Source organism: Corvus cornix, chromosome Z (assembly GCF_000738735.6).
Source record: "Corvus cornix cornix isolate S_Up_H32 chromosome Z, ASM73873v5, whole genome shotgun sequence".
NCBI classification, from domain to species: Eukaryota; Metazoa; Chordata; class Aves; order Passeriformes; family Corvidae; genus Corvus; species Corvus cornix.
Window position 1 is genome coordinate 61,633,308 of NC_046357.1, and position 25,743 is coordinate 61,659,050.

At 36.3% G+C, this 25,743-nt stretch overlaps 1 protein-coding gene across 48 annotated transcripts in view; it reads left to right on the top strand.

The window, feature by feature from the left end:
• Positions 1-25,743, top strand: part of PTPRD (protein tyrosine phosphatase receptor type D) — a 1,187,151-nt gene that overhangs the window by 887,439 nt on the left and 273,969 nt on the right. For all 48 annotated transcript variants that reach the window (XM_039567532.1, XM_010392896.4, XM_039567544.1 and 45 more), the window contains one exon: positions 13,376-13,543. In XM_039567532.1, the coding sequence (XP_039423466.1) occupies positions 13,459-13,543 (85 nt within the window). In that variant the 5' untranslated portion in view covers positions 13,376-13,458. The remainder of the gene's footprint in view (positions 1-13,375; positions 13,544-25,743) is intronic.

Genomic DNA, 25,743 nt, shown 5'->3' on the forward strand with positions numbered 1-25,743 from the left:
TATTTATATTTTTTATTTCTTTAGGAACTTCAGAAAGTCTCTTTACCTGTTGGAAGGGGTTTAGAAAAAAACAGCAGAATATTTTCTTGAAATCATTTGAGTAAGATTTGCATTTCAGTTGGCATGTATCTGTTGCTGGATACCAAATTCAATGCCAAATCAGATGACTGCTTTGACTGTTGCGTAGATATGCTTGTTCAAGATCTCAACTACAGAAGTAAAGGTAACTCTATTGATAAAAAATGAAAAAAATGATGATACAATATAAGAAAAAATGGATTACACTAGCACGTTCCCAAATCCACAGATAAGATGTAAAGCAAACTCTACGTAGATAAATTCAAGCTGTCCTCCAAAATCAATTGTAACTTTTGGTGTAGGAACCCAGAGTGCCGAGAATATTTCTCTGCCTGTTTTTAAGGGTTCTTACCCCCCTGAACAACACTGTTTTAGCCTCAAACCTTGGAAAAAATTACCAACGGTCAGACAAGAACTAGAAAATAAGTGGTGTGAATTAGGTGTTGGACTACTATGTAAGATTGTCACAGGGTGAAAAATATAGAGATTTTGGGCTTCTCTTTGTAGTAAATAGATAAGAGTAAAAAATATCAAAATAGAGGATTGTTGTTGTTCTCTAAACCTTCTTCTCCTTCTACTACTACTCCATATTCTGCAGTAAAAGTAGTTTGGAATGATTGGATAGAAAATTCCGCAGTTCCTAGTTGTGTTACTGAATAATTGGTAGGAAAGTGAAAATAATGTACGTTTTTAGCAACTATTGGTTAAAATATCTTTAAAAGGCTGTGTAAATCTTGATCGGGGGCTCTCTCACTCCTGCTTTCTGTGCTCTATGCTGTACCTGGGTCACGCTAGTGGCACTGTTCCTCTGATAAGACTTAATAAACAACTATGCAGCAGCATTGAAACTCAAGGAAAAGTCTCGGTTTATCTTTGAAACTCCTTGCAAGGACTTTCAGCAAATTCTCTCCCATCATGAGGGACTTGACTTACAGCACGGTACAGTGTCACTTGGTACTTTAATAAATAAGCATACATCTTTGTCCTGGATCCCAAGTAGTCTGACAAAAAGACTGGTGGAATTTTGTAACATGATTAAATTTATGTACCTGGGCTGCTTATTTTCTGGCCTAAAGATTATGCCTAAGAAAAAAAGAGAAAAAAAGAGGTGCATTGGTTAGCATGTAAAATAGCAATTCACATTTATTTGATATTTAATGGAGCTGACTTGCAAAAAATAAAATTAATTCTTGAAGTAGATTACTTTATTTTTGGTTCCAGAGACTTTAAAAAAGGAGAATGCAATAATGACATAATTTGTAGAAGTAGTTCTGGTTTCCACAGTGCTAATGACTAGGAAATGATAGTAAAGTAAATTTTAAAAGAGTAAGGTAACAGCCTGCATACTGTGGACTTCAAAAGGCATGACAGTCTCATCTACAGGTACCTGAACAAGACCAGCTTTACGGATTTTATATTTTGTTTAAGGCAGAAAAAACCCCCTACTTTCTTCCTCGCCTTGTCCTTTAACCTGTGACCTGCCTGCTTCTGTTCAAACAAGCATCATTAATGTTGTGCTGGCAGCAGTGGAGGATCTGTCGTATGCAGAGATTAGGACTAAGGAATTCTGATTCTGTATATCAAGGGGTTAGAGATTGCTTGGGATACATCCCTGCATTTTCTCACTTAATCCAGTTGTTTCTGATATTCTAATTTATAAATAATAAATAAAATTGTAATTCTCCTGTGTCTTCTAGCACCTGTGGTGAGCAAGGCATTCAAACTAACACATTAGTTTGACGGCTGAGTAAGTTCAGCAGAAAACCTGTTTTAAAATTGAGGGCTTGTGTGTATGCAGAGCACTAAGGAAAGGAAGTACTCATAGTTTTTTCTCCTGACTTCTAACCCTGGAAATCAAAAGCATTTTCCCTACCCACTCATTTGCTGTCAAACATCAGGAAAAATGAGTCGCTTTTCTTGGCAGAAGGTGGTTTTTACAACATTATGGTATACATAAGAGAGAGTCTGAAACGTATGCCCAAACTTGGACATGCCACCAACATTTTTTGGCCTTTTTACATACACTGCTAAAGTTATGCAGAACATCCATAATGTGTAGCTTTCTTTACAGTTTTTTTTCTTTTACAATGAAGAAGTAGGATTGGAAAATGTTTTGAAAAAGGTTTCTGTTTACTAATGACAAGGTCCCAAAGTCATTCACATCTGTATACTTCAAATGAGGCTTTTCAAGCTATTGAAAAATTGATTACAGCTGGCTGCACACCCTGACAGTTGAAAATAAAACTCCCGTACCAGTTATAACTAGCAATTCAATTTAACTTATGCACAGTGAGAGCAAAAAAACGTAGTTTCTTTCCAAAGAGGTGACAGTGCAGTCAGAACTTCTACAGCTGCCTTTCATGCACTGATAATTAAAAAAAAATCAAAACAAAATCCCTAACTGGAAAATACACCCTCCCTTTATAATTATCTATTTCAAAGCTGTAATCAAGCATTTCATTATAAAAATGCTAATCAATCCAGAACAATACTCCTGGGACAGCACACACACCCAGAGACATAACACTTATGATAGAAATGCTGCAGAAACTTTACTGGGTTTATAATAGTTGCTCAAGCATTTCTGTTGTGAAAGATGAAACTCCCTCAAGTGCCTTGCAGCGTTCCAACTGGTCAGGCTCATCTTCTAGCCTTTAGATGTACTGAAAAGATAGTAGCTTGTTATCAGTAGAATAATAATAAGTAGAATGCACTCATCTAAATTTAAAAAAAAATAAAAGAAATTCATGAATCTAGACAGATTCTTAGTTAAAACTAATGATTGTGAGTAAATAAAGCCAAAACTGGAATTGTCTTTCTAGGTTCTGTTTTAGATTTTGTTTTTAAGTTATTTAGCATATCATTATTTGCAGCACCCTCCAAATTTTGTTATAGAGATTTTATGTCTATGAGCTAGTGCTAACAGTTCAGAGGAATGTTTGAGCCTTGAGTTACCACTGCCAGTTACAGCCCCCATTCATAGTTTAATAGAAAGGCATGGGATTTCCACAAAAGATTGACAGTCACAACCTTCTTTTTCATGTGGAATTTGAGTATCTGTGTCACATGGGTGACATTTTTCTGGGGAAGGGAAGATGTAAACCTTTTTCTGCCTGTGTTTGGGAAACAATGTTGTGGTAACATGGGTGCTAATGGTGCTAATATAGTCAATAAGATTATATGGCATGTTTCTTCCAAGTATTATAAATAGTTTTGTTTCATGTTCTAAAAAGAGAATTAATGTAAGCTGAGTCTTTAAAAGTCTTGGAATATTTTAATGTGACTGTCTGAAGGCTTAAAGTTACTGTGTACTTCTGTAATGTCAGTTTATGGTATTTTGTACAGAACACGAGGGTAAAATTCTGAAGTGGTTTTTGATAGCCACCTATATGAACTTTTTAATATTTCATTAGACTCAATATTTTCTCTGTTAGATTAGTAATGAAACTAGTTCTCTACTTTCATTAGTTCATTAGTTTAATTTCATCATGGCTAATATAAAATATTGTGTAGCTGAAGGTTAAACTATTTATTTGAATCTTGTATCAGTATGTTTACGGATTACTACTTTCCATCTAGAAATTCTGGAAATTATAAAGCTGAAAGCAGAGGGAAAATGCAGAAGTCCTGGAAGTATTTGTGTATGAAGCACATGTCTGAAAGGCAGAGAGGTTATCTCTTCTGTCTTTTCATAAAAATTTGAACTCTGCAAATCAGTCCTTTTTGTAATGGTGTGTGCGCAAGCGTGTATGTGTGTATGTTCTTAAACATTTACTTTACTGGCTGTTAAGTGTATTGTTTTATCTTACATCTGTATTTTTTTATTCCTTCTGATGCTGAGATTATGAAAGATACTCAAAATCTGAATGAGAGGGAGCTGTAATCTAAGACACCATCTTCTGTGTTTTCTCATTTATTAATTTTTTTTGAAAGGTGACAAACATAACTAGGATAATAGCCTTCCTTTTGAGTCACATCTTCAGTCCATTTCTTTTTTATGACTTTTAACTGTTCGTTTGGAAGACAAACTATGAGTAGTGCCTGCAGTTGGTTATTTCACTAATTTAATCTTCTGTAATATTTCTTTCTCTGATTTTTCTTGCTCATTTATGAAGGAAGATACAACAGATTGCCTGTTTAAGAAACTGTGTCATGTTCATAAGCAGTGAGAGAGATAACTGAGCATATATATGAACCAGTAGTATGCAGGAAGTTCTTTAGCAGGATGAAACTGCTCCAGTATATAGGTAGAAAAAAAAATTTTGCTAAATATGGCATCAGTCTATAACATTGTGGTGCACTTGCATGCCCTATCCTTGTCACAATGTACTATTGGTATATATGGTATATAAGTTGCAGAGATATTTCTACAGCTGTATACAGTAGAGTTCAGAATTATTTTTTCTCATACCCTTTATGAAAATAATGTTCATTTGGGTGGGTAGCACATATTCTCACTTTCTTACTGAGAACTGACAAAAAGAGGTTGCAAAAGAAGATGAAGGTTACACAGTGTCAGTATGCAATTAACAATTAGGTTAGAAATTACCACCTTGTTGCTAAACCAGCATATTTGTAAGAATAAACTCACAGTTAGTTTTTCTTTAACATCGTCAGCCCAAAAAAGATGAGTGAGGACTTAGATTTGAAAAATTCTTGCTGAAATGTTTCCTGAGAAGAACATAAACCCAGTGAAGAATATATGGAAAATACATAATGCATTTTAATCTGTTCTAGTACACTGTAACAGAGTTGTAGGAGGATGAACCCCAGGCCTAACAGGGAATTTTTATTATCATATACTTGTAGCTAAAACATATGAGTGCCAGGTTGCCTGGGCAAAACAGTGTGAATGAAAGCTCTGGGTATGGGAGCTGCAGCACTTCAAAGTGCAGAGAAAATCTTAAAAGTCAAAAATGAGAAAGAAGTGCATCTGTAGTGGTTAATGCTTTGTTCAGTCTCCGATTGTTGGGTTGTTTAATGTTTAGTCATAGGTTTCACAATGGAAATCTTTTGTTGATCTCAGTTGGATTTCACCAGATCAAATACAAGGTCTGTGGGGATATGAACTTTCTGCTTCTCACTTCTCGTTTGAAGGGGATTGAGGGAGAGGTTCTATGAAGCACCTGAAATGCCATTTCAAGTGGCCCTACTAAGCCACTAGTTTCTTCTAAGTACAGATAAATCTATAGTAGTTAATTTGGTCTGTAAAGAAAAACATGCTATGAACCATGCTGTCTGGCTGATGATTTTATGATTTTATTTGGTATCAAACTTGCTTATCAACATTATGACATTAGTTCAGTATCCAGAAGTTTACCAATTGGTACTTCCCTTAGTAAGGAAATTTCAACAATAGAATTAATATCTTTAGGTTGTTGTTGCCTTTTAACTCTTTTTTTTTTTTTTTCCCAGAGTTTATAACATTACTCTTACTTTTTCTCTGAGTATAGTAAAACATAGTATATTACAAAGATACTTTGTAGTTCTCATCTTTCTTCCAAAAGAAGACCTGTGGACAACCGTGCACGATTATGCCGTAGTATGGGAAATGCATAGTGCTTCTGTTGCTTCAGGAAGATTTTGTCTTTTATTACCAAATAATTTTATAATGCCAACTACTTTTGAAAAATAACTATTTCAGCTCTTCATCTCTTCCTCTAATACAATTGTATTGCCATCAGCAACATTATAATAAAGCGCAGTCAGGCTAAACTAGCTGCAGCTGGATTACTGTCCTGTGTGTACTGCAAATTCACGGTCTCAGTCAGTCATGCTTCAATCTGATTAGCCAACAAATATATTGGATAGTTTTGAAACAAAGCTATTAAGTGAAAAGAAAAAAGAAAAGCCATAAAAGAAGAAATTGCAGGGAATAGTGAAAAAACCACATTGTAATACTGAATTTGACCTGTTAGCTCCAAACTTGCAAATATATTTCTAGTTTTATTTTAGTATCTGTGATACCTGGTATACTTCAACCATGCCTGATCCTAAAGGAGAGGAAAAACCTGAATTTTTACCGTTTTCCTGCTGAAAAAGATACAGAAAGGGCAAACTTCTTCTGAAAATAAGATGGCTCTTTAGATATGAGCATTGTTAACATGTCTATGTCATGTGCATAGCAGTGGAGCTGTAGAATCATTCTTGATGTTAGGTCATCCACATACCTAGCTCTGTGAGGGAGCAAGCCACAAACAGATGCCACCTCTGACGGTAACTGTGGTCTCAAAACTCAGCTGCTCATGGTAGAGTCTAGCTGCTCTTGGTAGTTGCGCTTTTTCGTAAGACTGCTGGGAGCATCTGCTTGAAAGCTGGTTTTGGAGACCCTTTTCCTGGGAATGTCTGATGAGTATGTGGTATATGGCACAGTAGCTCTATGAATGTTTTTGTATGTGGCTTACACGCTCATAGATTTAGCCTCTTCTAAGAGGCGGTAGCTGCACAGCTCCAGTGTTGTTCATGTAATAGAGAGCCAAAGAATAACAAAGTGCCTATGGCAAATACCCTACTACTACTGATTTGTTCTTTCACTTTTTGTTATTTTGAGGCAAACAACTAAGACAGAAATGAGTCTGTAAATGTTTTTGCATAGACACAGTAATTGTATTGTTCTTAAACCAGGTTTCAGAGGAAACAACAGAGTCATAGAATCTAGAAAAAATTATGTTGGAAAAAGACCTTTGAGTACAACTGTTAATGTAGCAACAAGTCCATCACTAAACCATGTCTGCATGTCTTTTAAGTATCTCCTGGGCTGGCAACTCAAATGGCTTCCCAAGGAAGACTGTTCCATTGCTTTGCCACCTGTTCAGTGAAGGAATTTTTCTAATATCCTTTCTAAACCTCCCCTGACACAACTCAAGGCAGTTTACTCTTGTCCTCTTGAGAAGAGCCTGATCCCCCAACTGGCTACAACCTCCTTTCAGGCAATTGTAGAGAGCGATATGGTCTCCCCTGAGCCTCCTTTTCTCCAGGCTAAGCAGCCTCAGCTTCCCCAGTTGCTTCTCACAGGACTTGTGCACCAGACCCTTGAACAGCTCCACTGCCCTTTTCTGGACACGCTCCACCACCTCAATGTCCTTCTTGGAGTGAGGGGCCCAGAACTGAACACAGGATTAAGGTGTGGCCTCACCAGTGCCGAGTACAGGGGGACAATCCCTGCCCTCGTCCTGCTGGCCACACTGTTGCTGGCACAGGCCAGGATGCCATTGGCCTTCTTGGCCACCTGGGCACACCCTGGCTCATGTTCAGCTGCTGGCACCAGCACCCCCAGGTCCTTTTCCTGTGGGCAGCTTTGCAGCCACTCTGCCCCAGCCTGTGGCACTGCCTGGGGTTGTTGTGGGCAGGACCCAGCCCACAAGGGCCTTGTTGAACCTCACACCATCGGCCTCAGCCCATGATCCAGCCTGTCCAGATCCCTCTGCAGAGCCCTCCTACTCTCCCTCAGATCAACAGTCAACAATCATACCCTACTTGGTGTTGTTTGTGAATTTACAAATGGTGCACTCAACCCCCTAATCCAAATCATCTGTAAAGATACCAAGTAGGCCTTGCCCAGTATTGATCCCTGAAGGACACCGCTAGTGAGTGACCTGCTGATTCTAGACCCCTTAGTACAGATTTCACTTTGTTTCTCTTCTATGGCCGAAGAAAGAATAAAATAACAGAGTAGCCAAGATACTTGCTTTAGCTCTTTTTTGTTTCGAAGCTGCTGCTCTTTTTCCCCCTTTCTGTCTCTCTGTCTGTCCTGTCTTCTTCGGCACTTGTTTTGTTTTGTTTCTTTTATTTATTCCTTCCTTCTTTTTTGTTCACTTGGTTTGGTTTTTTTGTTCGTTTGTCTGTTTGTTTGGGTTTTTTGGGGGGCTTTTTCGTAGGTTTATTGATTTTTATTTTAACAAGTGTCAAAATAGAGTTTGCTTTCTTTAATTTCTCATATGGGCAAAGTCAGAGCAGGACTATTTCAGGGTTACTGTAATCTACCGGAGTCAAGACTGGGATATTAGCAAAGTTTGTGTTTGTTCAGGCAAGAAGTCAGTCTTAGTGGAAGATGTTTCATTTGTTTGCTCAATATCTGTGACTTTGTAACAGGGTTTAAATTATTTCCATAGATTCTCAACAATATATAACTGTAATATCCATAGACAGATAACATGCTATGCTTTTGTCTAGAAATACTGTTTCCAGCTCAGCACTTCAGCCACTGCCAGCACAAAGTTCGTTTCTCAAGCCATTATTTAAAGGCACAAAGTTAAGAAGTTAGACAATGTTCTAATGAACTGTTTCTGCATCACATGTATGAAAAGTTCTTACGACCTGCAAAAGTGACTAAGATGGCAGAAGTTTGTAATCATTGAGACACCTGTCAACTTAAAATTGGTATTTTAATTCATAACTTAGAATGGAACTGAAGCTGTATAAAGATCAGGCTAAGCAAGGTTTTCTGTGTATGGTTTAAGATTCCATATTAACATAAGTATTTTTGTAAGTAAAAAACCAGGAACCTTTAAACAACTTTCTATGTGAGAAAAACATCCCAGTGGCGTGGTTTCAAGGTACTTTGCTCTTGTTGAGTTGATTTATTCACTTAACAATTTTATGTATTTCTTCAATTGCCAAAAATCCACTCTGTTTTTGATGGTTACAGAGGAATCCTTGTTGAAGTCTAACATAGAATTACTGTGTAGAGTCAGACTGATACGTAAATTGTTTTATGTAGGCAGAATTCCACCTATCACTGCAATGCATTTGTGCTTTTATAGTGATGTAATTCAAATGCTTGCATGACATCAGAAACCTACTCTTATGGATGGGTGCTCACTCATCTTGGAATAACTGTAACAGAGAAATTCGGGAATGACGCAGACAAGCATTAGGGTGTATTGTTATCCAGAGACGGGTAAGACTAAACTTTTGGACACTCAGCGCAGCTGTCCTTTAAATTCCCTTAATCGTGTGTTTGCATTTTGAATTTTTAAAGAATAGAAGCATAATGAAACATGGAACTTTCCCAGCAGGTCAACTATGAAAACATTTATCATGTTTAATCAATAAAAGAGCAAGCAAAATGTGGAACTTCTGCTTCTGCCAGTTGCCCTCATTGCTTTGGAAAATACATTTAATTCTCTTTAAAAGACATTGTTTTACCCAAAGGTGTTTCTGAATCGATTTTGATTAAAGAGCTTATGAGAATTAATTTTATACATTATTTTCTGTTCTTTCTAGTAATGATTCAGCTGTCATTTTTTTGCAACCAGGATTTGTCCATGAAATTTGTTTATTTTCTTTTTTAAGTAGGGATCATGGTTGATATGCAAATATAGGAAGTATTTGCACTTTTTTAATCACTAGTTCTAGTAATATTTTTTGAAATTTGTTTTTTGTATTTGTTCTCTTGTGTTTGCATGGTGTTAGAAATCTGTGGCTTGGAAATGGATGTAATTCAGAATTGTGGATGTGATGAATGAAGTGTAGAAAGATAATTTCAGCACTGTCTTCTGTTTTAATCTTTGCTGCTGTGTATTCTTAGAGAAACACCATTGTTTGGTTGGGTTTTTTTTTTAATATTAAGGTGTATCCAGTTACTTTCCTATGTGGAAATATGGGGGATTTCTATGGGAAATACTTGAGACAAATCAGAGATTACCATCAGCTGAAATCCTATCTCTGAACAATTTAAAACTTCAGAAAAGCTGAACCAGAAATCCTGTTTGTAGCACAAATGAGCTCTTACACCTTCATAATCCCTTTCTTCCAAAGTTTTCTAAGTTACTGTTTGCTTCATTATTTTTCGCAATGTGTCTTCCTTCATCTGAGTTCTTTTTTGTCCGTGTTCAAGTCTTCTGACAACTCTTCCCTGCTGAGCTGAATTTCTGTGTTACTAAGCATTTAAATGCACATTCAGGCATGGAAAATCAAGCAGATAAAAAAAAAATTAGTGTTTACTTTTGCGGTTTTTTTGGTTTCTAAAATTTGCCCCCAGGTATGCATTTCCTGTAACTGTCTTGGAGCAGGAACCATCTTATGAGTACCATGATAGCACCTAAAAGATTATTTTTGCTGCTAAAGTAAACAGACTGCAGGGAAGCATTTTGGTGTTCAGATGTTTCATTCACCCACTTGATCCTTTTGAGGATAATTGGTGCACATGCCCATGCCCTGGTACTATCATCTGCTCTGCTCCTACTGAGGAGCATTCTCTTTTGTCTCTGCATTGAACACTCTGGAGAGCTGCACATCTGCACTATTACTGAGCCTATTAATAGATACCACTAATCAGGGAAAATCTATCCTCTTACTTACTTATTGTTAGATGCATTACCTGGTTTCATAGATAGCTCTTTTAGAGATATTGGAAAAGTAATTTTTGGTTATTTAATACAGCAGTTATGCAGCACTTCACCTAAAATAAAAACAGCTTTTGTTAAATCTTCATAAAGAGAGATTTTTTCTGAAGAACTGTCGACATCTGTGTAGCTATTCTTCTAGATCTTGGTAGATCTTCTACCAAGGAGAAGCCCCATCTTTCTGCCCTGGTGCAGTGTGAATGTTGTAATAGGGACTGCTAAGAGAGTACCTCACTCAGGATTAATTCTGCAAGGTAAGTACTGGTCCTCTGATGACAAGGCTAGTGTAACCTGGTGCTGCAAGTGCTGTTTGTGTTTTCACTGTCTTTGGTACCACACTCTGGATGTAACGAGCCATCGTCAGGAGGAAATAGAAAAGGAAAGGAACTACATCATTTAAGAATTAATAATGCTTTAGATGAGCCTTTCACTTTGGAACTACTAAGGTGGCTTGATGTGGAAGCTGATAGTTGTGTTGATAAGTTCATTTAGTCCTTTTAAGGAATTGCATCTTCATGTTAGTTTTCACAAATAAGCCAAGTACAGACCTACATACCACATGATATCATCTCAGTGTTGGTACACTTGTTAGTAGCAGGGTCTGAAGATTTGTTTTCCTTGTGAGTGAAGCTAAGGCAGACTTTTGCGGAGAACCTTGATAGCACCTGAATATCTCTTGGCTTCCTTCTCTCTGTTACCAGCCTATCACCTGCACACCTCCATTAACAGTGTATCTTCAACTCACTTGAAAGAAAAATGACTCAACTGTCATCTTTATTCAAGTGCTTCTGTTTCCTTGAGCTAAAATACTACAAGTTTGCTCGCACACCTAAGCAGGTAAAGAGGGAGGTCAAACAACAAGCAAAGGGTCTCCTGGAAACCTTGGTGTGTTTATCAGGTTAGCTAAAGCCATGATTCTCAGAAACATCCAAGAAAGGGAATACTGAGGGCTTTCATTTTATGACCTGAGTGATAATGAATATTACCTTCAAAGCAGAGACAATGAGTGCAGTATTCCCAAGTGGCTGTATGAGCATTTAGAATGAAAGAATGGAATGAGGTTTAAAGTAAAAAAAAAAAAAAAAAAAAAAAAAAAAAAGGAAAAGGAAAAAAAAAGCTCTTTTTTCTCCTCAACCTGTTTTTTGCCAGGTGTTGTGATGCATCCCTTCATTTGCAGACAGCTTGTAGAGGATAAATGCATATTCACATATCAGGATAATAAAGTTTTTTAAATTCTTTTTTTACCTAAGCAGACAGTAGTATTTTTCCTGTTAGCTGCCACATTTAATACTTTGATGGGAGTGCTTGAAATGTATGAAAATAATCTCCAGTGCCCCATTAAAAAAGTGTTGTGTAAAACAAATACCTTGGTGGTCACCATTTTTCCCCCTTCTCTGCTCCCCTTATTAATCAGTATTGTTTCCTCTCTGCTTCCTCCCCTGAAAGGAGTAGGGGACTACCCACCACATTTCTCTGTCCACCTTCACACATCAGGTAATGTGGTTGTGTGCTAATGAAAAGATAGTTTTGTTCTTAAGTGAGCTGCCTTTAGAGATAGTTCAGGGCTCCCCTGTAACTCCTGCATTCTAGAAAAAGCAAAATAAAAATCACTTCTTCCATGAAAGTACATTTCATACATCTCCATCTTCGTGATAGCATTGGAATCGTTACACAGCAGTTGGCTCTGATACGCTTGCACAGACACAAATTGAGTCCGACAGGACTGGTGTCTCATGGACTTTGCTGTCATTTGAAATGCTGGCATGAAGATGGTAGCGATGAAAGGGGAGCTGGTGCCTTTAGCATTTTGCCTATGAAGATTTCTTAGGCTTGTGTTTTTTGATAGCAGTAGCTGATTGAAAAGATAGTTTTACAAAAGAGATTCATAACGTAGCATAGATTTCTACCAGCTGCTCAAGTCTTTTCTTCCTTGACTAAATTCATTTGAGTGTTTCCCTGTACTGAAAATGGGCTCTTTATGCCACCCACAAAACTGTAAGATCTATTTAGTGGAATGATAATTAGTATACTTTTTTCTCTGCCCTCTTGGTTTTCATCTTTACTGCATGGAAGCCACCTGTGTGGTAATGAAGAAGGTGGTCTCAAACTTAGCAAAGCTTATATGTTGCAGATCCTTCAGAAAGTATAATTGCATTTCAGGTTATTTTACTGAAAATGTCAGGCTGCTTAGGGATATCTCTAGTATTTCCTGTCTGCGGGGGAAGATATTTTTATATTCCTTAATTTCTATTAGCATGGCATATTTGGACAAGGCTAAGGCACTCTTTTTTCAAGTCAGGTACCTGAACTGCAGTTCTACCACTGTATCATATTCAATTATGAATTGTAATAAATGAGATGGATTGAATTGGGATCTCAGCCCTTTATTCAATGCCAGATTTCTGTTTTACTATTAGGAATAATGCAGATACGTACAGGAAATCAAGACGGGAATTTTAACCTTTGAAAGTCACTGAACTATGAAGTATGTTAATAACACATCCTGAAGTAGATTTTGCAGTGTTACTCTTACCAGATGCCAGGGCATCAACTCCCTGTTTGCATGTGGATTTATTGTGGATACCTAATCTGCTTTGATTACCTTCTCGCAACATCATTTCCAGTGATGTCTTTAACTTCATCAACAATACTAGTTTCTTTGGTTCAGAAGATGATGTTGAATAGAATTAAGATTCAGGATGTGACAGTTGCTTGATCGTGTGGCAAAGGTACACTAAGAAATATATTGTAGCGGTGCAAACATACGCCGTGTCTTGGATCTTCTTGTATATACAAGTAGCCTGAAATTAATAATGTTTCTTTTCCTTTCTGCCTTACCCTTTTGTCTTCTAAAATAGTTTTGCCTCAAATTGTGAATGCATAAAAAAAAAAAAAATGAAAGAGGAAAAGTCCGGCCTATTTTTGCTAATTGTATTTTTATCTTTTCACAGGCTCTGAAAATACTTCATCTGAAATTTCAGACTGGACAGACTCGCAGTGGCTTCTAAGCCAGTGAGAACAAGGCTGCCAAAGCATGCTGGTGCCACGCTGTCGGATGATGCACGTAGTCAGGCCAATGGTGGTGCTCCTGTGCTTGCTACTCTATGCTGATGCTGAAAGTAAGTGTATTATTCATTTATGCTTAGGTGTTGGCCATCATGAATAGTTTTGTTTTCAGCTGGTGGTTACTAAGAGTGTCAGAATGAGTTTCCTTTTGAGTGATTCTTAAAAAAACTGCAAGGTTCTCTCTAGATCACAACCAGTATTTGAAAAGGATTGTTTATGCAACTTCCTTACTGTTCTTCTTAATGCCCGTTTTCTTAAGCATGGAGAGCTTCATGCTAAGATGGTGGAGACTACTACCACAAAGTTATACAATCAAAACAAGCACCAGCTTTTCTTACCAGACATTGGTCAAATACCTTAAAGACATCTGTCATTCTTTGAATATTTCTGTCTTAACTTAAATAAAAAAAAAAAAAAGACATCCCCCTCCCAATTGATATCCAGTCCAATTAAAATTCCAGTCCCTTTGTAACTGGTGCAACAGCTGTTCTAATGTATTATTTCCGACAGCTGTCGCAGAGTACAGTATCCAAACAAATCAAGCAGAACTGACAATGTAGTGGCTGGCCTAATCATGTGACAATTCAGTGAGGAAAGGCACCTATGTTTACTTGTACTGAAGGGAAACTGTTGGAGTTTGGTCAATTAGTTTATCTATTAATGGGAAGATAATATCTCCTTTTTAATTAGGAAATCATTAGGTCTGCCTTGTTTACATGTGTTCCTTCTCCCAGCTTTCCTGTGGCGTCTTGCAGAAGTAATGTGCAAATGAGAAAAGCCATTTGCTTTCCACCTGTTGATCTGCAGGTTTACTGCAAGCTGACTACTCAGATTGGCTACAAGCTGACTGCTAACATTCATTTCATTGAGGGATATTTTCCCTCAATGTCCTATGTCCGGACGCTATGCAGATACATGACTAATCAATAAATTTGTTTCAGCTCTGTGTTAGAAGACTTCTGTGTTTTTTCACACATCTGTTAAATTAAGTAGGAACACAGAGTAATAGCATCAGCTTTAGTAAGGTTGGATGAATCAGTTCTCAATAAACGCATACAGAAGAGTTCCTGATCACTCCACTTATCACCTGCACTCCAGGTATGCCGAGTCACAGCAATAAAAGAGATACAAAATTTTTTCAGTTTCATGCATAATAAGCTTTCCTTCTTTTAAGTGTAGCTATATGAAAGTGAAGTAAACGGAGGAAAAAAAGGACAAAACACGTATGTTTGTTGTGTACTGACAGCTGAGATTCTTTGGCCCCTTTCCAGTTAGATAATGACCAGCTGGGATGATTGTGTCTAAGGTGAAGCCAAGGACATTTTAACACTCTAGCCAGCAAATAATTAATTGGGAAGTGGGCCCATATGCTGGATAGTTTTGCAGTTGTAGCATTCCGCCTATTTTAAAAGTTGTAAGAAGCCCAAATATCAGCTTTTTGTGACAGTTTCCCTCGGAATGAGATTATGATTCTTCTTTTATTATAAAATAGATATATATAATTATATATTATTATAAGTGTTTAATATGCACCAGCTTTTAAGTTGCTTAAATAATTATATACATTTATACAATTGGTATACATTATATGGTGTTAATAAAATTGTGTGTCATATATATTTTATGTGACTCCACATAATATTGCATTTATACTGTGAGTGGTAAATGAATGTTCTTACCAGTTTCTTTGAGAGTCATGATGTAGTCACATTTTAATCGTATGCACAGTACTTTATTTGGGAGACACACTGAATTTCCACAGACATGGCTATTTTATGGCCTGGGTGAGAGATAGGACAGCATCTGTGAGCTTTCTGTATGCAGACACACAGAAAGATGTGTCTTCTTCCATGATTAGCCCTTCTCACTTGAAGTAAAGTTCCTGCTGTGCTGGAGTTGCTCTGCCCTCTGCTCTTGTAGATACTCTTGCTCCTGTTTTGTACTGCCCTTTCTAGAAAGGTCCCAGACCCTACTTTCACCTAGAGTTTTTCTTGAAATTCTTCACAAAGAGTGGCCGGACCACATTACTTCATTTTAATGGGGAGAGGACACAGAAAGTGAGCCAAAGGGAACAAAAAAAAATTTTCATTTTTTTCTCTGTCACCCTGTAGAGGCCATGCCTTCCTTCTTTTGCCATTATTTTTGTCTTGGCAACATCAAGGCGCTACAGAAGAGAAGGTATATCTAAACATTGACCCTGCATTGTACACTTTCTGGTGTAATTGCAAATGGGTAAGGAACTCATCATACCCTTCCAGTGTCGCTGTCAGATTACTGTGAGTGGGATCCAAGTAGCAAGCCAGCTTAATGCTACTGAAGAAGTTTCCAGTGGCAGTCCTTAGTACTTTACATTTTAGATACAGCTTTCACAGCTGAGGTAGGCAATGACATACCTTTGTTTTTCTCAATCATTGTGAAAGACCCCAAACACTGAAATGTGTTGGCATGGGCTGATAAACCTACCAGGCCAAGTATGTGTGCAAACTAGATTTGATTCTTACTCTTAATCCAGCAACTAAATTTATGCTTGACTGAGAAAAGTAAGCAAAATTGAAAGGTGGCAAAGCTAACCTTGCTGTTTTACCTTTTGTTATTAGTAATATGATGTGATACTTGTAAACACAAGAAGTGAAAAATCTCACGAATTGTGAGTCTTTTTTTAGATGTTTTCTTCTATGTTTGGTATTTGTAGCTTCAGTGCACACTAAGAAAGAGTTAAGCACACTTACATTGAGGAAAGAAAGTACTTGCTCGTTAGTCTTTATTGGGGAACAGCAATCTGCTAGTTCACAGTGTTTTTTCATTTGGTGCGTTGTTCTCAGTGATGTAGATGGCAATGCTTCACCACATCTGCTGAGATATTAGTAACGTAGCTTTGTTTGTCGTAAGAAAGGTACTGGGTTTTTTCATGTTTTTTTAACATAAACTGACAGAACAGTAACAATCCAGAAGCTTTATGCAGGTTCATCTGTTTCATAACAATAACCCTATATGTTTCAGAGACTCATACATCAAATATGGTACATTATTATCTGTTTCTGACCTTGCCAAGGGTCACTGAGCTCAAAGAAATAAAGCAAATATAAAATTCTTCCAAAAGTCTTATTCCTGGTTTTTCCTAGTATTCCAACTTTTGAAAAATAAGAGTTTAATTTGTATTAATAGAATCAAATATTTTCTGCAGATAGTCTCCGTCCTCCTTTTTAGTAATTGAGTTGATTCTTGTGTGTCCTGTTCCTTTTCTACCCCGAGAAAGGCCTGATCACCAGCATTTCAAATTCTCTGCTGCATTCCAGTAATTTTGTCTATTTAGTGCTTTTCCTTCATTCTTGGTTGCATAGCTTCTGCTCTGGCATTTTTCTTTTGTTACTTCTTTGGAGATGCTGTTTTAGGAGAGAAGCAACAATTCTCTCTTCCTTCAGCAGAAGTGTTTGCAGCTGACAGTAAAAAAGCAAACAAATACTTACTAAAAACAATGTGTTTGTTGTATATTGCTTCTATTCCCAATTATTTGAAATGTGAATAATGCTTAGTTTGTTCTCTGGCTTCTACTGCATATTGTGACAGTTACCGTCATGCAGGTAACCACTGTATCATCATACCATCATCTCTAGGCCAGGATTAGTTCTGACAGGGTAGTGATTATTTATAACAGATGTTGGGGTAATTGAGACAAATTCTTATTTAACAGGATGTAAAGACAGTAATTTAGTACCAATGGAAACCAATTTTTCCTCTGTATTTTTTTTTGGTTTTTCACTTTATTTTTTCATTTTGCTTTTTAGGGAACATGTGTGTTTTTCCCTACTAATACCACCCTTTCTCTTTAAGAACTTTTTAAGTTTTTCAACTAGCTGAAACACATTAATGCAGTCCATGTTGAATTTTTCTCTCTACGCACTTGTCTGTAACACTAAGTTTGTAACACAGATCTTTCAAAGTAATTAAATTACTGAAACCAGTTATGTTATAGTAAGCCTTACAAGTGGACATACATGGTTTATAATAAAAACCCCCACTGTTCCAAAATAAGTTCATAAACACTACATGCAGTGAAGCCCAATATGGAAATTATTTACTTTTTTGTACATGTACCTTTGATAATTAGAACTGAATTTTTTCAAAGTAGATTAGAATTACATTCAAACTCCAACATCTTTGAACAGGTAATTTCAATTATTGCTTTCAAGTACAGGCGGTGACAAGAAAAACTTAAAGATAAAATCTTTCTGTTCTTTATTGGTATATTTTTACAGTGTCATCTATCTTTATCTTAGTGCTGATAGCATGCATTCCATGTAAGATACAGCCCTTTGGTTACATCTCCTTTTTTTTTTAGTAATGGTGATATATGCAAGAGTTGAAGTATCAATTGAGTTTTTGGGGGAGGGGGGAAAGCTTCCAATTTTCTATTATTTTTTTTCAGGAATTCTGATATGCTCTCTTCAGTTCAACCCTAGGACATTTTTCAGTTGATTTGATGAAAATTGGTATATACTGTTGCAAGAGTAATTTTATATTGCACTTGTTAAATATGGTATTAACATACGTCAAGTGAATGACCCATCAGTTAAAGTTTTAGTTTTAGAGGAAAGTGGGACATCTAGTCATACCAAACCATTCTAGAGGCATCATTTTGCTCTGCAGCAAAGTGAAGGCTCTGGAATAAATGTGATAGTTGAGATTAAGAGTCAGGGAAAATGCAAACGTTATGCAATCATTCCAAACATACTGACTTAGCTGCAGAAACTACAGGTAATACAGCTCTTTTCATGAGCCAGGGCTTATCCAGCCTATATTTTTCAAATCCTTACATTGAAACAAATTTGAATAACTTAGTTCCAGGAGTACCCACAACTACCACTATATCTGTTTAACCTGGGGTAAATTATCAAGTATTAACAGCAAAATTGTGAACGCCTTAGGAATAAAATTTTTCAGTTTCAATAATTTTTAAGAACCTGTTTTGGTTATCTCCAAATCTGTACATAAGAAAATATTTTGAAATGTAATATGAGCAAAAGATTTGTGTGTATTTTGTAAAGTGTAGATTCAGGATTAAATCAAGAGGGTTTTGAACTTCAGGAAAAATTGAAGAAAGCTGCAGAATGGTTCTTCTGAACATTTTTCTGTGTACATCTCTGCAGCTCTGAAGATTGCTGCAGAGTATCTTGCAGAGCTGTTGTTAATTCAGGTAGTTGTAAACCTCTACCTCCCAAAAGCAGAGCGCTGAACAGAGCTGAGTTGCAAGCTTGGAAGTCCGAGAACCCTTTAAGCCCTGGCAACTTCGCTTCTGTCCGATTGCAGAGGCAGTGAAGTTCCCCTATGTAAGAAAAGCCTGCATCTTTTGAATTTTTTTGAGCATATATAAAACCAGAGTCAGAAAATCCAGGGTCTCCAGTCTTCCCAGATACCCAAAAATCTAGATAAGGGAACGGTATTTTAATGGCCTTACTGAGTCGGACAAACACACATTATTTAGATTAATGTTATCTGTCAACAGCAAGTGTTTTTGGAGAAACTACGGTATGGGTAGTTATCTCACTGTGTGTAATTCCCTGCTGCATCAGTAATGACCACTGGCAGATAAAGGAATGTGAGTCATTAATATTCCTGTGTCAGAATTGGCAGTGAATTCCAGTGTGTCTGCTAGATTGCTTGAGAACATGTCTGCGTACTTCAAAAGTTTACTAGAAGTACATATTGTAATCTCAATATAGGAAAGCTCTTAGGGGAAAAGGAAGAAGAAACAATGGTACAGAAACGTTAGTTGTTTGGGGTTTTTTTAGGTTACATTCACACAGCACAACTGCTGTGGTGTTTTACAGTGTTTTTCCCCCCTGTCTGAAGCTTAGCCTTCACTGGCTGAAATAGAGGTAAAATATGGAGCTAGTAGCATCTGTTTCAGTAGTGAATTTCTGACAACATCTTTAGAAAATTAAAAATATCTGAATGTGTATAGGAAGGTCACCATTCACTTTTGTCCACACTATCTTTCAGTAAACCCCTCCTCCCAAAATAACATACATATAGGATGCTTTTGGCTTAAGCAGTGTCTGCTTGAAGCCATATTTATTCAAAATAATTTGGCAAATAATTTTTAATTTAATCTTTTCAAATTCTTGTGAATGTGCACAATATTTTGCACGACTTTTTATTGGTATAAATTAATTTGAAAATTGCTATTTTATTTTGATTGCTTCCTTCTAAAGGTAGCTATGTGGAGAATAGTTACACCTTGACTTTAAATTGCTATAAAATAGGTTGAAACATAAAGTTGTGTACAAATTGCTGTTGTGTCTTTCACTGAATTACACAAAATTGTAAGGTACATGTTATGAAAAAATTGATTGTAGAATTTTGTCTGTTGATTACAAAGTTCATGTTATATAATTGAGGAAAATATATTGATAAAAGACAATTAAAATATGAAATTACTTGTAAAAATGAAAATGTGTGGCATACGGTCATTTCAGTTTACAAGAAAATCTGGTCATGACTGTAAACACTTTGGACATGGTCTTGCTGTGCAAAGTCGTAGCAAAGAATAGAATTTCACAATGCATACCACATTCTCAAATTCCTACAAAACATAAATTTTGAGAACCTTTTCCCAAAAAAGCTGTTGTCAGGAAGAAAACTCAGTAGAAGTTTAAAATTTGTTCTGTTGGGATATAAATTCTTTACCTATATGTCTTTGTGAAATCTAAGTGGGTAGAGTTTTGTTCTGGTTACTACTAAAGAACTGATTTTTAATTTACTTTGTAAAGCTTTCTGTGCTTTCTACTTCAGGACCAGTATGTGGATGGAAGAGAGCTTCCACTGATGTTGATTTTATTTTAATACATCCAATTTTGAAGAAGGAGGCAGAAACAATAAGGGAAAGTGATAAGAAATTTATTTTGGCAGTGAGCATTAATTAGGTATGGGCATTTCCAGGAAAGTTCTACCTGTGTCATTTTTTTCCATCCAAGAATATCATATACACTTAAAAAATGTGTAAAATAGTTGTAGAGAATATGGGCAGGTGATGTCTGGACTGAAAAGAGAAGTAGTCAGTTGGGTCTCCTGTTCTGGTAAAACAGCACACATTTTACCAGCAACGAAGAGTGCACAGTATCTCTAAACGTAATTTAGATTTTGAAAATAAGCAAGTTTTTTGTGTGTGCGAAAAATTCCTTGTGTTAAGTTGAGGTTGTAGGGTCTAACATCTTTTGATTGAAAAGCAAAGGTAGAATGAATATGAATAAAAACGCAAATTAACCCTACGGATAAGGGCACATTGAGGCCAATAATGCGTGGAAGTTTGTCAGTGGTTGCTGAAAAACTGGAGAAAAGGCAAGGAAGAGAAGAACACAGATTCAGGACTACAAAAATTCTTTATCATCTTTGGTAATAATTTTTTTTATAAAACTGAAGGCTTATTTCAGCTGATAGATACATACTTTCTTCTGAGAATATATCAATTGTAATAGAGAGCTTTACTCAATAAATTTGAGTTTAATGGTAGTGGCTAATTGTGATCAATTACATTGTGACTATTGAAACTGTACTTAAATGTCAGTTTGCTACTATATATCTGAATAGTCTCAGATTCAGATCTGATGCATTTTATAGACAGTAAACAAGGTGCTAGACTCATTACAGAAGTGACAAAGAGAATCCATTTGTTTCTTTTTTTTTTTTTTTTTTAATGTAAAAGAACTAGTTTTAAACCTATGAGTAATTCTACCTGAGGAAATAAGGAAGAGGAGGAAATCATTGGAAATGGTATAAACCTTAGTGCACCTGTAGCACTACATACTAGACATACTAGAATACAGTCTGATATACCTATCTCAAGAAAACACAACTGAGTTAGATAAAATGCTTTCAGTGAGAGCTAAAATGGTCCAGAGAATGGGACAGCTGCCATGTGAGAAGAGACTGAGGAGGCTGAGACTCTTTCAGTTTCAAGGAGAGTTGGCAGAAGTGGGTTGTGGGGATTATGGCTAAGGTCTGCAAAAACACAGGGGCAGAGAAGAGAATGAAAACAGAATGGATATCCACCTACTCCATAATAATGGAACTGTGGAGTTAGGGGATTTTAGTAGAAGATTGATTGAAAGCAGGTAAAAGATGGAAATTACTGTTCATTTTTGTGGAGGCAGACAGCATTTATAGTTGTAAAGAACTTAGAAAATCCATGACCAGGAGGTCCATCAATTAGTACTAAAAAATAAACAGGAATGCCATCTTTAATGTGCTTACGTGTATGAAGTGAATGGACCTAAAAAATTTCCCAGGCTAATGTGCTCATATGTAGCATGTTCTCTTGACACTGCTGGAGACATGATAGCAGACTACAAAGATTTAGTATGTCATAATAAGGCATTTGCTGTAGTCTTACACTCAGAAATACATATGGTTTCTACAGGCATTGACACTCACTTTCCAGAAAATCTGTTTGGAGATTCTTGTATCACAATGTATCACAATTATATCACAATGTGATGTAATTGAAAACTAGGAAGCGAAATTAGAGGCCGTGGCAAGCATTTAAGCAAATGCAGTTTATAATTTTGGAAAATTACAGTATTACTGTCACCAATATCAGAGCTCACATATATGCCAGCTCTGTGTGTGTGTGTTTTTGTATGTATGTTGCTCTGGGGCAGGAGACACAAGGATTATTTATTTTATGGGATGTCTTACATAGCTTTACAATTCACAGGTAAAGTACATTAGTGGAAAATCCTAATCACCTTTTTTTCTCTCTTTTATAAACTTTCATCTTCAGACTCTTAATGCAAAGAAGTAACATGTTCACTGACCTTTTTCAGTATCTGTGGTCTGGTGAAAGTGACTTAAAGGTTGTAGCATCTAAAGATGTATGTGTTCTAAAAAATGGAGGTAAACTGCAACTCAGAAAGGTCCCACAACATCTTAAGAAAATTACATTGTAGCTACTCTGAAGTCCAGCTTATGAAATCAAATAGATACAGATTCCTTTAAAAATATTAACAATACATAGTTCCTTTTAAAATTAAATGTCTCATAAGTAATTTAGATTTCCTTAAAATAATTTTGCAATGCACTAATTAAAGATAAATTTGTTACTAAAAACATTTGTTAAAATTTTAAGTTTAGCGAATATGGTTCTCTTGGATTGATTATTTGCATTCTACTTAGCAGCTCAGTGCTGTTTTTTATCAAGAATTACAGACTTCTAAAAACACTACAGTGAAATTAAGTGCTTTGGAGACTCATAAGTATAATGGTGTGGATAACATGAGCATATAAAAAATAGCTTTTAGATTTACATTAAAAATGTGAGGGATTTTCCCAAGGCAGAAAGTCTCTAGAAGACTTTTCTCAGCTGTACACCATCTGACAGCAATTCAGTATCCACACAGAGCAGGAGCTCATTTGGTGTCTTGAAACTTTGTGACAATTCGTGATTGATCTCAATTTAGAAAACTGATAGGTTATGTATAAAGAGTTTTGAAAGACCTGATCCTTAAACTTTCCGGACTTTTTGTTCATCAAGTGTAGGATATGGAAAAAAAAAAAGAGCATTTTTTCTCAAAGCTATACAACTTAAGAGTTATTTCTAAACACTAATAAATGCATTTCCAGTACTCTTTCAATTTTCTGCTTCTTTTATTTTCTTCTGAATAAATGTGAATGTGTGAATGGAGGCTATACAGGGTTTTTAGCAACACTTGGCTGTTAATTTGCTTATTTGATTTTGAAATGCAGAATTTGGATAGAATTTGTGGATTTTATTTATATGAAAATATTAGAACTTCCTAGCAAAATTTTTCTCAGATCCCCAGACACTGCGAGACTCATTTACCTTTTCCATAGCCAGAAAAATCCACCTTTTGTCTAGAACACCCCAAACATTGTTTTCTGTTCAGTATGGCATAGAGTGGTATTTTTTGTTTGGGATCTTTGCTAACATGTGCACTTAAGTGAGAATTTAGGGATGCCTTTGTTAATAAATACTCATTTCTGCCACTGAACAGATCTTCCAGCTCTTTAGCATCTGGTTTTTTTTGTGTGTGTACATTTTTTTCCTTATCTATGAGTGCATGGCTCAGTGTCTTATTGCAAAATACACTTTAACCTTGGGGGGAAAGATGCACTACTCTCAGAGCCTGAAGATCAAGAGTTTGTATTTCTTTGATGTTAATAGATCTGTCATGTCTTTTCATTTTACAAAGAAAGCATTTTGAAGGATCAGTGAGAATAAAAAGGGCTCTCTAATGTTGGAGGACCAAATCTACACCTCTCAGTTGTTAGTGTGTCAATGTGTGGCCCTTGCAATCTTTCTTATATCAAGACAATTTTTTCTAATTCCATATCAGTATTTTCTTATTTGATGTATTACTGTTTCCTTCTTGGGTGGTGAACAGAACATAAAACTGTAACTGTAAATCTTCAGAACTCTTCTTCTTGAGCTATAGGTATCTTGAAATAGTAAGGACTACTATCTCTTGTGCATAGATCAGTTTCAAAAATCGTATTTGTTAGTCATCTGACTTTAGGCAAGGGAAGGGTCTATACTGAGACTGTCTGATTCAAAAGAATATTGTGTCTTATGTTTTTTCACCAGAGTCACTCAGGTACCCTATCCAAAGCTGACTTTCTGGAGATAAATTAATAATCCATATTTGTAGTGTCTAATCAAGTATATTCAGACATTACAGGTAAATTTAAATAACTTTTCAGACTTTTTTGTTTTTGGAAAAAGAAGTTACAAAGGTAGTCAAGCACTCCTTGCTATTTGGGAGAATATTGCTAGGAAAGTGCTGGGCAGGTAATGCACAATTTTAAGGAAAGCTGATATCTTTGACCATGGAGTATTGCTACAGGCATTGGGATCTCAATGCTATCCCAAAGACTGATTCTTTTAGAAGACTACTGAAATTTGTTTCCAAAAACTGATTCAGAAAAATAAGAAGATAATGTTTCATGCAATATTCTGATTCATTTATACTCAAATATTTTGAGATTGAAGCTTTAGAAAAGATCTTAAGCTCTGTGAAAAAATATTTAATTGATACTAATTTCTGATTGCAACGCTAATGTTTTCTTTAAGATAAATAAATTATGCTATTATTCCTTCTGGAGGGGAATCTGTATTCCTTTAATAATTTATTTTCTCTTTAGAATGCAGACATGGTCCAGAAAAGACATTTAACATAGAAATGATTTAAAGGTGAATAAGAAATGAAATCACAAATACCCCTTAACAATAAATTGGATTTTAGTGTAATATAAATCTCACCACTGGAGTATTTATCTCTAAATGCTCCTAATTTAAAAGCTTTTAAAGAAGTGTGCAAGATTTCTCTGATAGTTAATGCATTTTCCTTTTTCTGCCAAAATACCCTAACTTGCACAAAGTTAGCGGAATGTATGGTCTAAAAATAGTGTTTATTCTCCAGTAGTCTTATTTTTGTATGTCACAATCTGAGTACCCAGCTCCAAATCCTGCCCAGCCTTTAGGCCGACATTTGTCCTTACACCTGCTCTGGTGGGTGAGTTACCTCTTTCAGTCTGTGGCCCAGTTTTCTTCAGGTAAGGCTGGAGTGCATTCTTACTGGAGTTGAGGGGGGATGTTTTCTGCTTTGAGAAGGCATACTTTTTGCTGTGAGAAAGTACTCTTCTGCTGGTCTGAGTGGAATGCAGAAGGATTGCTGTGCACCTGCAAAGACCAGCAGCATGCCAGGCCTGAACTTCACGCTCTGTGTTCTTTGGCACCAGAGAGTGATCCTGATTTTTCAGCTGTGTAGTGAATCTCCTTGGGCCTCACCCTCTTAGTGAAACAATTCATATTTCCTGTGTTCTTCATTTACCATTTGTGTCTCTTCCTGTGCATCCATTTTCCCCTTCAGCTCTCTTTATTCTTTCTCATGTTAACTTCCCCACTTCTCTCGTAATGTCAAAAATGTGCACCAGTTTTCATAAGTGCCCTTGGAATCTGGTCCAGAAATGTTGTCAGTCGTGCATCACTAAGTAGAAACAAAGCAGGAGCACCCATGTGGAAATAATAGTCTGAAAAATTCATCAAAGAAATTTCATGTAAGTTGGAGAAACTCATTAGAGGTCAGTGAAGTAGCACAGCAACCTAAGGTTTAAGCAGTAGCAGCTTTGCTTTCCTCATATTCAACTGGACCACCTTTCTCACTTTATTTCTGATTTTCAATATTTTACTTGACCAACTTGTTTCCAAAAATCACAAAGATCCTTTCGATGGTATCTG